The following is a 14,462-nucleotide window of genomic DNA, read 5'->3' on the forward strand; positions in this document are numbered from 1 at the left end:
GCTCACGCATAGCCTAGAGGGACTGATTTTTTAGGTGATTCTTAGGTGATTTAGGCGATTTAGGTCATGGGCGTCTTCTCGCAGTATAGCTCGCTTCACAAACAAAGCAATACCAAGACACCCGGTCTGCAGCCAACCTTGGAACCATCACCACCATCAGCCATCGGCGTCCATTCTGGTGTCCATCTGCACTCCATCTGGCACTCATATCTGCCTGTCGTCCACCCTTGACCCAACATCATCTCCATTCTCGTTCAACAAGACTTCCACTCTTGCTGTAATTTTTTTTTCTCACTTTGTCCTCCTCTGCAAAGCAGCTCTGCGCCTGCTCCTGCATTTCCGTTCGTTCTCAACCCGTCTGTCATCGGGGAATCTTGACGTTGTCGATCTCCTCTGGTGTCTTCGCTAGTATCCTGCATCTGACGGTCATTCACTCTGATACACCGCCATAACTCTCCCGCCTTGTCTTTTTTTTCTGTCTCTATTACTTGGGACTTTTGTTCTACATATCTGATCCTTATAATTTCTGTTCCTCCTCTGTGAAGTTGTAAGCGCCAGTTGACACCATGACCAAATTAAGAAAGTCACCTCCCCCCGCCTACCCAGGCAAACCGACAACCACGCAAGGCTCTGCTGGCTCTCTCCAGATGGCTGTCCCCTATGAGAATCTGCCACAAGACGCGCAGCCGCCCGTGAGTGTCAGCACGGCCGTGTTACCAAGCTCCTACAATGATCCTCTACCTGACACGAACCCATTCTCCCCCAACTTCAGACCTGGGCCAGCTGCGACCGCCACGCTACAAACATCACCTTTCTCTCCAGTCTCGCCGATCGCCGAGGCCAGTCCTATTGAGCACTCCTCCCAAGCGACCATCCAGGCTCCCAAGCCACAGAGACCTCACGGCGACCAGCAAAGATCAGTCGATCTGCGCCGACTCGATGGAAAGCCATACCCCGGATCCAATTCTGCGGCGGAGAAGGAAAAACCAAAGGTCGTCAAGGTCGCGAAGGACATGCACGATGGCGCACTTCCACCAGTGTACAGGCGTCAAGCGTCTGATCCTGTCAACCCCACGGAGGCTCCAAATGCTCCGTCTACCTCACCCAGGTGTGGGAGATGCGGCAACCCAAATGGTCAAAGCAATGGACGCGGGCACGGCTGCAATCAGTGCGGAAAACGCAGGTCCCACGCAGCAACATCAACCCCTCCGACTGTCACCCCGGCGCCCATTCCCGCCGCGCACGCCCGGACTGTTTCTGAGGGACAGCTGTCTCACAACTCATCCAGGCTCTCGGAAAGCACAGCAGGCCCTTCAAGCTCACCAGGGTCGTCGACACACTCGCGGTGCTGCACAAAGTGTGGAAGATACAAGCGGCCTGGCATGGCACATGATTCGCCTGACCAGCTCCGTTCCAATGGATTGGGTCCTGCAACCGCACCCGTGCCTATGGCAAATCACCCTGCAATGAGGCCTCGTCTTTCGATTCAACCCAATGCCCCCGGAAACAACCTGGCCTATCCCAGAATTGACGTCATCCCTCCGTCGGCGTCGACGTACAGGGCATCCAACTCCCACCTTTCGACTTACCGAGACGACTCCCCCCTTGTGGCTAAAGCCCACAAGACCGAGTTCAAGTTGTTCCGCAACTCTTCTCTCGCACGATCGCTGTCTCGACGTCTTAGCAAGAAAGACAAGACAGCCGCATCATCAGCAGCCGCCCCACTTCCAAGTCAGCAACTCGCACGCCAGAGTGGGGAACAGAGCGCAGGCACCTTGATTAACATGATCAGTACCGCCATGCAAGGACCCGGCAGCGAGCGAGACGCCCACTACACCAAGCTTTCCACGGGCACCGACCCGACAGATCGTCCTCAGACTCCGTTTTCGTTTGTCGGTGGTAAGGACGAGGAAGACGCCTTCGAGATGGTTGACCTTCGGGATCGAGCCTCGATCTACAGCCAGGACAGTCTGAAAGAAGGAGCCAAGCCTCAGATCAATGTGACGCAAGTGGACAGCGAGTTTCAGGCCGGCGTTCCCGACCACATTGACGTGGTTCCGCGCTCCAAGGCAGTGGAACTCGAAGGGCAGCACTTGTCCGTGAACAACGGGGAAAACAAACCCCCGATCACGCGGTTCAAGAGTTTAAGACAGGGGGTCTCCAGGATGGGCAGTGTCAGCCGCACGACCAGTCTGAAGAGACTCGGCAGTCTGAAGACTGTACATCACGCTTGGTATGTGGAGGGAACTGATGGAAATAATGAGAATATTGTGCCTGTCTTCTAGAGTCGGAGTCGGGAATATGGTTTGGTACTTTTAGCATTCATGATGTGAAGGAATTTATGATGATTTCTGGCGATGATACCACTTGAGCCTACATACCTGATATGTCTAGCATAGAGAATTAATGCAGTACTTCATCTTCTCTGCGAATGTAATACCCGTTGAAATCGTCTTGTATTAAACTGTGCAATTTGGAGGTCTCAGCCTTGTGCAGCCTCGTGCGGTGATGTCAGCGCCACTGTTCAGTCGGACTTCAGATGCGCTACTCCCACCTGCGGCTACTCGTACATTCTCTCAGCTTTTCTACCCCTCGCGGTCTAGCCAGGTCCATTCTTGCTCACGGTTCCATTACCATTCAATCTGGCAGCATTTGCTCTGCAACACGCCCTGCGCCGTCTGGAGGAAGAGCGACAAGCACGAGCAGGCAACATGGGCGACCTCCAATTCGCGAAGCAGTTTCTGACATCGCTGGACAACAAGCCGAACAAATACCAGCCCGACCATGTCTTTGATCCGACGACGTTTCAAATGCGGTTGCCGGTAAGTCTTGCGCACGCCATTTTCTGTTGTCACGGCTGGGGGCGTACGTACAAGTGTGACCCGGCCACGAGAAGGCGGGCGGGTGGGCGGGCGATGAATGAGGACGAACGAATACAGATCGCCTGTTGGAGGATGACGTTGTTCCTGGACCGTGCTAACAAAGATATTTTTGTTTACGAGCAGTATACCCTGCCCAAGCTCTCAACACCACCACACCCGCCGCCGCCTAAATCAGTCGCTGTCCCCGAACCACCGCCTGGCTCCCAACCCCCGACACCCACCATCACCCTGATCCTCAAATCTGCGCGCAATCCCAACATGACCCTGGTGATTCCGTCGACGCCGCCCACGACGGCGACAATCCAAGTTCTCAAGGAACGTATCCAAACGTACCTAGGAGGGCCCAGCGTGGTGAATCTGGATAAGATCAAGTTACTCTTGAACAAGAAGCCCATACCACCGAGTAAACGAACCGTTGCAGAGGCGCTGGAAGGGTCCGGGTTGACTGCAGGGTCCGATGTGGAGATTGGTGTCATGATCATGGGCGGCGCTCCCGACCCGCCTCAGAGTCACATCACAGCATCGCTACACGAGACCATAACGGATGCACTGGAGGCAGCGGCAGGGACAGGTGCTGCGCAGACGGGAGTCAAAAGAGAAGATGCACAAGGCACGCCCATGGAAGTTGTACTGACGTCGGGGACGAGTGTATTAGAGTCAAAGGAGTTTTGGGATGATTTACAAAGGTTTTTGGAGCAGCGGATAGGCAAGTCCGACGAGGCCGGGAGGATAAAGGGGATCTTTGAACGGGCGTGGAGGAGTTCAACGGCGAAGCCTTGATCGTGGTATGGTCGCGGGAGAACGAACGAAGGAACGAACGAACGACTGGTTCCGTTCCGAGTCGATCGTTCCTTATCGAGAGGGAGAGATATGTCGGTCATGGCCACGGGGCATGGTGAAGAGAAAAGACAAACACTGACCTACGTTACATACATGATATGGTGGATTGTGAATTTCCTGTCTAGCGCTTACTTGCTGCACATCGAGAGAATCGAGCAATGTTGATATTTTATCGGCAGGACAGGACGGGCCTATCGTCAGAGAAGAGGACATACACTTTGCACATCTAAGCATTTTGCAAAAAGGGGAGAGTGACAATAATTACATGTTCCGTACGTGATACAGATCCTCTGCGTCCCTGTCCCCGTCCCCGTCCCTGTTCACACACGAGGAATCCAGCAAGCAACCTCCTTTCTTGTCCGGTCCCGTCCTGTCGTGTCCCTCCCCAGCATCTAAGTTCGTTTTTCTCTGCAGCTGTCCTCTCTGCGATGATATATTCCACAAGGATAAACCGTCCCGCGCGCGTTACGTGCAGTTAGCTATCTAGATATCTATCTTAGATACTGTACCGAACACGAACTCGACAAGGGGTTATATCATATTACCCTGGTCCATGGCTGGCATGTAGGTATTGACGAGTATGTGACAGGGAAATTTACCGAGGGCGGTCAGGCTCCGGGGTGGTGAATACATAATATCTAATATGTAATATGTATCGGTCCGTGGTGGTGGTGGTGGTGGTGGTTTTTTTTTTTTCTTATATTGGTCTCTTGTCAACCAAGAGGGAAAAAAAACAATTGATTTGGTGGTTCTGTTTAATTCATTCCATGGTCCGAGTGCGTTAGGGCATGTACAATGTACCTTATAGCTACAATGACATAGTTATATCTAACTATATGATTACGGTCTATTCAGCTTGTCGCTGGCTGAGCATCTACGGGCGAAATCGAGAGAATACCACCGTGAAAAGCCTTCCTCCCTCCATCCCAACCTAACCCAAGCCAACTCTCCCCCTCAACAGCCAGGCACTGCTGAGGTTTCTGACCGTGCCTACGAGCACCATCATCCATTGACATGCGTATAAGTCTGCTGCCAGGGAATACTGCCGTGCTGAAAGTTCCACTCGGTGGAGGTGTTGTACCGCCACCAAAAGTCGAGGTGCTCGGCATACCCCAGCGCGGAGATGTTGCAGGACTGCACGAAGTTGGGCGCGCGGGCGACCATGTCGGCGTAGTCGGGCAGCGGGCACGAGAAGCCCGGGCCAGATTGGCACTTGGGCCAGGGCACGACGGCCTCGTTGATCAGTGCGCGGACGTAGATCCCCTGAGAGGTCGGGGCGGCGGTCGCGTTGCACGAGAGCCGTTCTAGCACGAGGTGCCCGCCCATGGGGACGATGTCGGTGACTTCGGTAGGGGTTGGGGAGGGGACGGTGTCGTTGGGGAGGGGCGACGAGGGCACGTCGAGGCCCAGCGCCGCCACGACGGGCGTGATGTTGGCGTCGTGGGCGCTAACAAACAAACAAAAGGAGTGGTGACAGCGTCAGCCTTTGAGCCCTCTCTCTCTCTCTCTCTCTCTCTCTCTCTCTCTCTCTCACATACACAGACACAAAGACAAACATCAAAGGACGTTCGCGAAGCGAGGGGGTCTATATGTATGGTGGTACGGTACTCACAAGTTCCACCACATGGTACCGTGACTTGGCCCAGCCTCGAGAAGTGCGAGCGACGCATTCGCAAACACCTGGCCGATCGCGATTGAGTATGGGTTTCCGGGACTAGAAAAAAAAAACGGGGTCAGGGCTGGATAGTCATTTGGTAGAGGGGAGCGGTGCCCTGAGGGGACATCGTGTTCGAGTATAGACGACAACCACAGACGTATCATTCTCTCCCCCCAGATTTTCAGACGTACCCAGAGCAATAGTAATAAGTCAAGTCCTGAACGTATCCGAACGCGATCCATTCGTCGAGTGTGAAGGCGTCCACCCAGGGTGAATAGGATCGAGCCTGGAGCTCATATGTGGCGATGCCTATCGTCCGGAGGGTCCGGCAGCAGGGGTTTGGTTAGTTGGTGATTCTGCCTTTCTTCTTCTGCCTGCTGGTAAGGGGAGAGGGGGGATTGGGGAACAAGGAGGAGGAACAATCTCACTCATCAAGGGCACCACGTCGGAAGAATTCAGATTGAGCCCTGGATTCTGCGCATTCAACCGCGCCGCCGCCACGTTGAACTGGGGCAAAGTCCTCTGCGCGTAGAAGCACGCCAGCAAGCTCTTATCGGCCGGGCAGCTGGGCGTCAGGCTGTCTGCGCCGCGTGTGGCGTTCTCGGATATGATGTTGATGGCCGCGTTGGTCGAGTAGTTGTACCCGAAGAAACCCATGCCAAAGTACCTGGCCGTCTCGATGACGCGCTCATAGTCGCCCGCGAAGATGGGCACCACGGACTCCCCGTCCCACAGGTGGCCGTAGCGGGCGCGGTACTCGGTGCCTTGTCTCAGGGCGTGCAGCAGACCCGAGTACGGACCGGAGAAGGTCTCCTGCTCCAAAAAGCCCGGCTCGTCGATGTAGAAGGTCCAATCGTCCAGAAAGGCCAGGTCCCCGGACCACTGGGAAACGCCGGCGGCATCCAGCTTATCGAGAACGGCTTTGATTCTCCCGTACGTCGTGGTGTCCGGGTACCGCTCGCCGTGGCGCATGAGCATGATGACCTGGTCGACGGCACAGCCTTGCGGCGGGTTGGGGTCGATGCCGTAGCCCGCGCGGTCAGAGTACGGACCGATGGCACCCACATGTTTGAGGATGTTGTACGAGTCCGTGAACGTCTGGGGGAACTGTTTCGCGAGGTAGGCAGACGAGTAGGGCCGTGAAGCCGCGAGAACCCCCGTCGCTGCAACGAGCGTGGAGAACAGAGTCCTGAGGACAGCCATGGCTCTGGCCTGTAAAACGACAAGCAATGACAGTAGCTGGCAAAAACAAATACTCACTCACCAGTTGACTCGAGCGAGGCGAAGGGAGAGAGGTTAATATAGCATCGAGCACGAGAACTCCATTATGGGTGCCAGAAGCAACGAGCTCGAAGCATTGCTCGGCCCAAGTGGGCTTGAAAAAAGCTTTCCCATGAAGCTTCACTCACCGTTCAAACCCGTAGAGTGTTGGTTCCCTCTTTTACAAAAGAGTGGCTTGACACGAAGTAGCACACACGTGAGAGTCGAACAAGAAACCATTGGTCCGTGAGTCTCGATAACAGGCCAATCAGTCCCGGTCACAAATTCTTCAGCTGGTGAGGATTGCTCGGGAAAGAGTATACAAGCCCCGATCTTTAGCACAAAGAAATGTGCATAACAAAAGTGAAGATGCCGGCAAGAATATCCCGATGCATTGTGTTGAAAGGAGGTGCTGGTGCTGGTGCTGGTGCTGATATGGAGAAAGCTTTGCAATGGGCGAGCTTGCGACGCCCACGTGTTTGACTTCTCTTGAACGTTGATCTACGATAGGGCGGAGATGGACGTGAGCTACTCGAGGTCGGGCAGGACGGGTGTGATCTTTCGAGGCTTCGGACAACCACAAGGTAGGAGGGGGAAATGGGACATTCGATATCAAAAATCGTTGATAATTTCATGAAATTATGAGTCAGCCTTGATGCTCTCACAATTCACGCCCCCTGAGGTGCCCAGCCTTGTCAGCTGGAATGGTCCCGAATGGTTCCCCCAGCAATTCGTGATCCATAATCTACGAGGTACAAATTCCATACAAGGCCTATGAGAGAGATAACAGTGACGGACGGCACTTAATTACACAAATATCATGTGAAGTGGGATCTACTCCAGCCAAGAGGCCGCTACTGGAACGTGAATACCTTGCACAAGAGATCCATTCAGCCATTCAACGGCCCAATAGATCGAGCCAAGATGTTTTATCGGTCATGCTTGTGAAGCACGATTCAATCACAACTTAATATTCAAAATTCAACATGGAAGAATCAGACTCTCGAACCAAAGATTTGGTTTTACAACCCTCTTGTCATTTTCTGCGTTTTATTTAGACCGTCGAATCTTCTGTACAGATCTGCCCACGTTCTCTCAATCCGTGTGGCCATTTCCCACCACCCAGTCGTCTCAAAATCCTCCGATGACTCTATTGCATACATGCCTCCCGAAGGCCTAGATGATCTCTAGGAGTTTTTCCTCTTTTTTCAGTTCAGGTCTGATACCTCGTCCTGCCGAAAAATGTGACAAAAGCTGTTTTAGCACAAACGCCCCTGTTCGCCCATGAAAGAATTGCCCCCATGAGATGCCTTTTTTCCATTGGTGATGCGTCGTGGCGCTCGTGGCGTACAAGAAGTGAAATAAAAAACAAGACATTGCTAAAAAAAAAATTTCATAACATCATGCAAAAATGGAGTGATAGCCAGGACAAGTTGGATATCCTCTCAAGCGCCATCACTCCGACAAGCCTCCCCACAAACAAATTCTGATATCCACGAAGATATCACGAGCGATCACTCTTCACTCTTCTCGAACGGGTGCTAGTGTCAGACAGTGATGGTAGATATCCATGGTGGACGGACGGACGGGTGAACAACCGGGTGATGGATCTAGGCTGCCCAGCGTCTCGCGTTGGCCGCAGTCATGGCGAAATTGGCCGCGACTCCGGGAGAGCATTTCATGCCGCTCAAAGGAAGGACGGCACTCCAGCTGCCCGAGGCGCAACGCTGGAAGCTGGCTCCGTCAATGCAGTTCCAGTATCCTTCGTTGGAGCAAGGTCCTGTCAGAACACCGGCGGCGGAGCCACTCGATGACCCAGAAGACGCGCCAGTGGGAGCTGCTACGGCAGCGGTTGACACAGCTGTGGCTTGAGTCGTGACGGGAATTACCTGGAGTGGGTTAGCACTGGTTGACGAGGTAGGAACGGAAGCAGGTACCGAAGATGCACCGCTTGCAAAGTTTCCAGGTGCGGCGGTGGGCGTTGCCTGGCTGGATACCGAGTATTGTCCACCGTTGCCGCTCGCAAACGCTGGTGGCTGTCCAGCAGGTGGTCCAGAGGATGGCGGTCCAGTGGGTGCAGGACCAGAAGTTGCCGGCGCAGAGGGAGATTGAGCAGCTGGAAGGGAGTTGGTTGGCTGTGAAGGAGGGCCTGCGTTGCCTGACGCGCCTGCGAGCATCGTGTATGGTCCCGTTCCCGCTTGTTGAACGTCCGCACCAGGATCTGGGAAATGATAGTCAAACCCCTCAACTGTGCTGCAGTCGTTGATCGAGGGGAGATTGCAAACAAACAGGTCGGGAAAGCTAGTCGCTCGCTTTGAAGTTTTGGGAGCTGGCGCATATCGCTTCTTCTTGGCCGCGGTGACAGTGAATGGTGCGCAATTTTGGTAAATCTCACGATTCCCTACTTTATTGTACCAAGTCCACGAGAGGGTGTAGTCACCCGGGGAGATGCCATCAGGTACGCTGAACTGGAAAGTCGAGGCGCCAGTGCCGCTGGGGTCAGCGGGGAGATTGCCGGCGACGGACGCAGGGCAGCCGCCCTCGATGGATTTGATCACCATCCACTTGGAGTTCTTGGTAGGTTGGAGATCGGTGGTGAGGCTGACTTGACAGGATCCACCGCCATGAACGGCACTACCGAGGAAGCTCAGAGTCTGAGGCTCCCCGATGGCGGCGACGTTGCTAGCACCCTCAGCGTCGTAGACACCGGAGCGCTGCTTGCAGGGGAAATCAGAGCCGTCGGCGAGAAGCGGTGAGTTGTTGAGAGATGATTTGCCGTATGGCACAGGAGTCTTCATGATCATGTGGGCATCCGCTGCTGCAGCCAAGAAGGCAAGCGCAGCAAGAGCCGCAGACTTGGAAAAGACCACCATTTTCAAAGTCGGTAGAGAGATGTTGAGTCGAATTTGGAGATAGAAATGAATGTGTTGGGTAGGGCAATGGCCGGATCGCGCTGAATCACTTGGTCAGTTGAATGTTGGAGCCAGAGGTATGTTTTGGAGTTGTCGAATCTTCAACAGCGGATGAGTGTTTGTATGGTGATGGTGAACTTCAAGATGAATAGAGTACTCGCAGGTTTTAAAAGGAAAATGGTTTGGCGCATGATGAGGACAATGGAAAATCCCAAACAATCGAGCACAAAAGCCAACAGGATTTGACAAGCAACTGCCTCAGCCTTGTGATGGGTGACAATGCGTGTGAAGACTGACAATAGTGGGCAAAGACAAAGCACCTGGTGAAGCAATGGACAGTGAATGGGGATGGAGTACCTGTTTGTCACTGACAAAGGAATGGTCGCTGACTTGCTGAGTCAACTGATTTTTTGAAAGGAACGTGTGTACTGCACCAGGCAGGTAAAGAGTGTAAATGTCAACAAAGGAATGTAGGACTAGCCTGCCACAGTTGAGACAAAAATGAATGAGATGAGATGAAGCTCTGGAGAACTCTCAAGATGGGAGGAAGGTCTTGGCCGGCTTCTATATAGATTTTTTGTACCGAGTACAATACCTGGAAGTCGGCAAAAACCCCTGGACAAGTCAAAAGCTGTACCCCGGTCAGTGCAGGCCATGCTGGTCGTGTTAGTGGTGTGCAAGGGGTACATGAAACACGGCATTCTATTGGCAGCAAAGCATTCTACTCGTACCCTTCGCGCGTGGCAAACTGACGGCCAGGGTGAAGGTTATGGAGTGGCAAGCTTGTTCAGAAGGCCGCGTCCAGTGAGAGCTTCGGCCAGCCCGCTCAAAACAAAGAGATCTTTAGACATGGCTGAACAGCTCTTTCACACAAAATGTTGATATGCATATTTGATTCGTCGCAAGACAGAGGAGCTGGTGAGAAGAATGTGGACCTCGATGGGAAGCACAGAGCTGCGGAATAGGAGATTGGTCCGAGATACCCCACAGATCGGTTAGGGGCGATAGGAGATGCGGACAAGGCTTGATCGTAAGTTGCTCCGGAATGACGCAGGGGAATATCAAACCAGACCAATTCGGACGGGTCTCCTGAGATGGTCGGAGGAGGCTGAAGCAGGCCGTCGCGGTGGGTGTGGGGAGAGAAGAGGGAAAAGGAAGGGCCAGGAATGAAGAATGAGAGAGCTGGATGGGATGATCAGGGGGAGGGAAACATGCGGTCGACTGCAGCCAATGGTTAACCGCGTGACGACAAGCCCCTATTCCGTACAAGGTTAGACCCCGCTGCCTCGATCCGAGACTCCACCGCGTTGATTGGCTCGGAATTTCTCCAGCTCGACCAGCTTGAAACACCCACCTTTGCTCTGTCCCTGCTTAACAGATGCTAGCAACCATCAGCTTGCCACCGCCAGCTCCATTCTCGGACCACGCAAAGGAGTGGTTGAGTTCCGGCCTCGCAAAGCATTTTTACAGAGGTCGCGTGAAGATATCACGGACACAAAAAACTGGGTGGCTGGCAGAGCACGCAGAGCTTGTTCCAGATCGGGAGGCGCAGTTGCGGCAGGGGTCATGTTCAGGCACCAAAGTAGCTATACTCGGTAGTCTTGACATAATAGGTACCTCGTACAAGTACTCGGTACACTCGGCATTCATCCATCAGTTGACCTGGCCATGAAAAGGCCTCGTACACGGCTTTCACTGGTAAGGCTGCTTGGAATGTTTTGTTCGTATGAGACATTAGGGAGTGGAATGTTGTTTGTCTTGGACATGAGCTGGACCAAAGGATCAGGGGATTCATGCGCAGGGCACAAGTATTTACTTGTCTGGATCGGGTGAACACGTTTCTCGTATCGAGAACATACTCATAAATTTCGCCACTTGAGCTCTGTGCAGTGAAGCATCCTTGATGAATTTTTGTCCGATCAAGCTAACCTTGGAAAGTACCTAGTTCCAGTTTGTCAAAGATGACCTTTACATGAGGTACGAGTAGGTACAAATAAATTGTTCGAGCGGTCCTACAAGAAGCCAAGGAATCCCTGACCGCGACCCGCCCACGTCTCCGCCACATGCGCCAGCTGATTCCAAGCAAAGCACTGCTTCCTGCCAAGTGCAACGGCTGAACACACGACCAGAATCGCGGAAATGAATATTGGGTCAGGATTGACTTGCGGAGTACTTACATACAAGTACGAGTACTTGGCATCATGAGACGATTGACTGAGTTAAAAACTGACTCAAGGCAGTGCGATCCTGGATGAAGCGTTTTCCAGATCGTTGCACGCGATGGTGACCACTTCACCCCATGCAAATGGTGCATTCGAGTTCCTAATACCTCGGATATGAGAGGATTTCTCAGGGAGATCGCGCATCCTGGGCATCTTCTCAAGGGAGCATCAATCACCATCCTGTGCCGTGGGATGGCAACAATGACATTCAGTCAGGGTTGGGGCTGACCTACATCCCAGCGCAAAACAATGCTCAATAATAGGTCAGGTCTGGACCTTGGTTCTCGTCCACAAAAAGGCGACATCCTCCTCGTCCCAAGGATACTTGGTCGTACCTGTGCCTTTTCTGAATGCCTCGGACAAATATATCTCAGTGCGGTTCCACGGCATATAGTTTCTCCGCATTTCGCAATGCTCGCAGGCTGCGTTCCGTTCACCTCATCTTCGCCCCTCATTCTCACTGACCTTTTGTAATACATACAAAATAGACAACGGCGGTGTCTACCTAGGCATCTTCCTTGCTAGACGGCTGCACAAGATTTCCTTTGGTTCATAATGTCAATATAGAGTATAAAAACGTCCAGCACATTCTTTTCCCAACCGTTATTTTCATGCGAAATTCACTCCTTCCGTCATGCCCTCCTCAATCGCCATGCCGTCTCTTTCGTCTCTCTTGTCGTGGCGCACGCTCGCGATTCTCTTCGCCCTGGTCAATCTCAAATCGCTTCCCTTGGCCTGGCACGCACGCCTCTTCTACCGCATGTTCACCAACTGGTACACGGAAGCGCGGGTCCAGCGCACCATCAAATCGCGGTCCGAGTTGTCGGACTCGGTACACCCTCTTTTCGAACCCGTCTCCATCTTCTCGCGCTCCCCGCTGCTCGAGACGGACTACAATCTGCATAAATCTAACAGCACCTACTTCGTCGACCTGGACGAAAGCCGAACGGCGCTCATGACGAAGCTCTTGATCCCGGGCTTAAAAAAGGGGGATAAGCATCTCGAGCGCGAAGGCCACAGGGGTGCGCTGAATGTGATACTGGGCAGCGTCCATACGTCCTTCCACAAGGAGATCAAACCATACGAGCGCTACGAGGTTCGCTCGAGGATACTTGCGTGGGACAACAAGTGGATTGTGGTGGGCAGTTGGTTCATCCGGCCTGCGTCGCGCAGCGGAAAGCAAGAAGTCCTCCTGGCGTCGGCATTGAGCAAGTACGTGGTTAAGAAGGGCAGATTTACTGTGTCTCCGGAACGGTGCTTTACTACAGCTGGATGGTTGCCGCGCAAGCCCGCAAACAGCAGTGCCAGCGCAGACCAGCAAGACAAGTCCGAACAGAGAGAAGTGTCTTCATGGTCGTCGTCATCAGAGGAGTCGGAGCCCATGGCGGCACCGCCTCAGGATCCTCTGCCTCCCACCAACAAGGGTGATTCGACCACCACTACAGGACCGTCCTCCGAACCATCAGTAATTTCCACGCCTCAAGAAGGCCCCCTGGCTGCTCCAATTCCGGAACCAGCGACCTTACGCAGCGCCGATACCATCGTCGAAAAGCTCGAGACAGCGGCCGCGAAGACCAGCACAGCCATCTTGTCCTCGGCACCTCTCGCTCCTCTCACCGCGGCTCGCGACAAAGCAGGCGGCGAGTGGGACTGGCACAGGATCGAGATGGAGCGGATTCGAGGGTTGCAGGTCGCGCAGGACTGGCTGTCGCTGGACAAAGAGCTGATGCACGAGTTCGCCCGGGGATAGCATCTCCTGGGAACTGGCAGATTCATGTTTCTGGGCTGGGCAGCAGGCGCCATGAAAAGTGGTGGCGAATGACGATCGGACTGCAGGTTTTCCCCAGATTTTGCGCGCAGACTTGTGGGTTCAGGGTCGTATGCATTGCCGAAGCTGCCTGGGTCGGATTTTGACTAACCGGCTGACTAACTGATTGAGGAGTCTATAGGGTTTGATGCTGCATTCAGGTCCGTGCCCGGAATCTGGACTTGAGGACGTCTTGGGACCTGCACCACCTCGGCGAGAGTGTACGAATACAACAGAAGAGGGATATCCTCTGGGCACTACCTTATCTGTACAAACAGACATGCCGCCCACAGTAGAGCATGCGATGGTGTTTCGAGCGCTGTTAGATGTTTAGATCTCTATGGACATGAATGTGAACATGTTATGTATACTTCGTTTCCACTGCCTCGTCCGAGCTGTAGTAGTGTCATTTGCGTGTTAGCGAGGAAACTATACTCGTTGATATCCAAGCTTTATGTTATATTTGATATTTGATATTTGCATTTCTCTTCTTTTTCCTTTCTGACATTAAAGTAAAAATAGGATATTTATCCCCCGATGTAATATGCTCGCTCGCTGCTCGCTCTCACCAGATTTTCCAGTCTGAAAACGAGGGGAAAAAGAAAAAGGAAAATAGTTTTTGGCGCACACACACACAGACATGGCCACTGTGCTCAAACATACAACCAAGATCCAGTCCAAGTCAAAAACGCCGGATCCTCCCTCCTTTTCTCGATGCTGCACTCGAGATATATACTCCATTTTTACTCCGTCAAATGCGCAAGTTTGGTGTCGTTGAATGGAAGTGGCGCGATATAGAGAGATAGTGTTGAACCCTTGGTGGGGTCAACGGAGGCTCGAAACAAAGGGCCAAACATTGGCAAGGTCCATTTGTCGGAAATG

The 14,462-nt window shown here is 53.1% G+C and overlaps 5 protein-coding genes across 5 annotated transcripts; 3 read left to right on the forward strand and 2 right to left on the reverse strand.

Moving 5' to 3' along the window:
- Positions 1 to 566: 566 nt before the first annotated feature.
- Positions 567 to 2,285, forward strand: AYO21_03017 (hypothetical protein; the record flags this gene model as incomplete). Its single annotated transcript, XM_022652992.1, has 1 exon — positions 567 to 2,285. The coding sequence occupies one exon, from the start codon at positions 567 to 569 to the stop codon at positions 2,283 to 2,285; it is 1,719 nt and encodes a 572-aa protein (XP_022514686.1).
- A 426-nt stretch (positions 2,286 to 2,711) lies between these two features.
- On the forward strand, positions 2,712 to 3,662 carry AYO21_03018 (hypothetical protein; the record flags this gene model as incomplete). The annotated part of the gene is made up of 2 exons (XM_022652993.1): positions 2,712 to 2,822; positions 2,940 to 3,662. 2 exons carry the CDS (start codon positions 2,712 to 2,714, stop codon positions 3,660 to 3,662), a joined length of 834 nt encoding a protein of 277 aa, XP_022514687.1.
- Positions 3,663 to 4,724: 1,062 nt separating this feature from the next.
- AYO21_03019 (hypothetical protein) lies at positions 4,725 to 6,582 on the reverse strand (the record flags this gene model as incomplete). The annotated part of the gene is made up of 4 exons (XM_022652994.1): positions 4,725 to 5,169; positions 5,335 to 5,436; positions 5,571 to 5,688; positions 5,808 to 6,582. 4 exons carry the CDS (start codon positions 6,580 to 6,582, stop codon positions 4,725 to 4,727), a joined length of 1,440 nt encoding a protein of 479 aa, XP_022514688.1.
- Positions 6,583 to 8,249: 1,667 nt separating this feature from the next.
- On the reverse strand, positions 8,250 to 9,512 carry AYO21_03020 (hypothetical protein; the record flags this gene model as incomplete). The annotated part of the gene is made up of 1 exon (XM_022652995.1): positions 8,250 to 9,512. The coding sequence occupies one exon, from the start codon at positions 9,510 to 9,512 to the stop codon at positions 8,250 to 8,252; it is 1,263 nt and encodes a 420-aa protein (XP_022514689.1).
- A 2,913-nt stretch (positions 9,513 to 12,425) lies between these two features.
- Positions 12,426 to 13,523, forward strand: AYO21_03021 (hypothetical protein; the record flags this gene model as incomplete). The annotated part of the gene is made up of 1 exon (XM_022652996.1): positions 12,426 to 13,523. One exon carries the CDS (start codon positions 12,426 to 12,428, stop codon positions 13,521 to 13,523), a length of 1,098 nt encoding a protein of 365 aa, XP_022514690.1.
- Positions 13,524 to 14,462: the final 939 nt, after the last annotated feature.

This window comes from Fonsecaea monophora, assembly GCF_001642475.1.
Source record: "Fonsecaea monophora strain CBS 269.37 chromosome Unknown Scaff14, whole genome shotgun sequence".
In the NCBI taxonomy this organism is placed as follows: Eukaryota; Fungi; Ascomycota; class Eurotiomycetes; order Chaetothyriales; family Herpotrichiellaceae; genus Fonsecaea; species Fonsecaea monophora.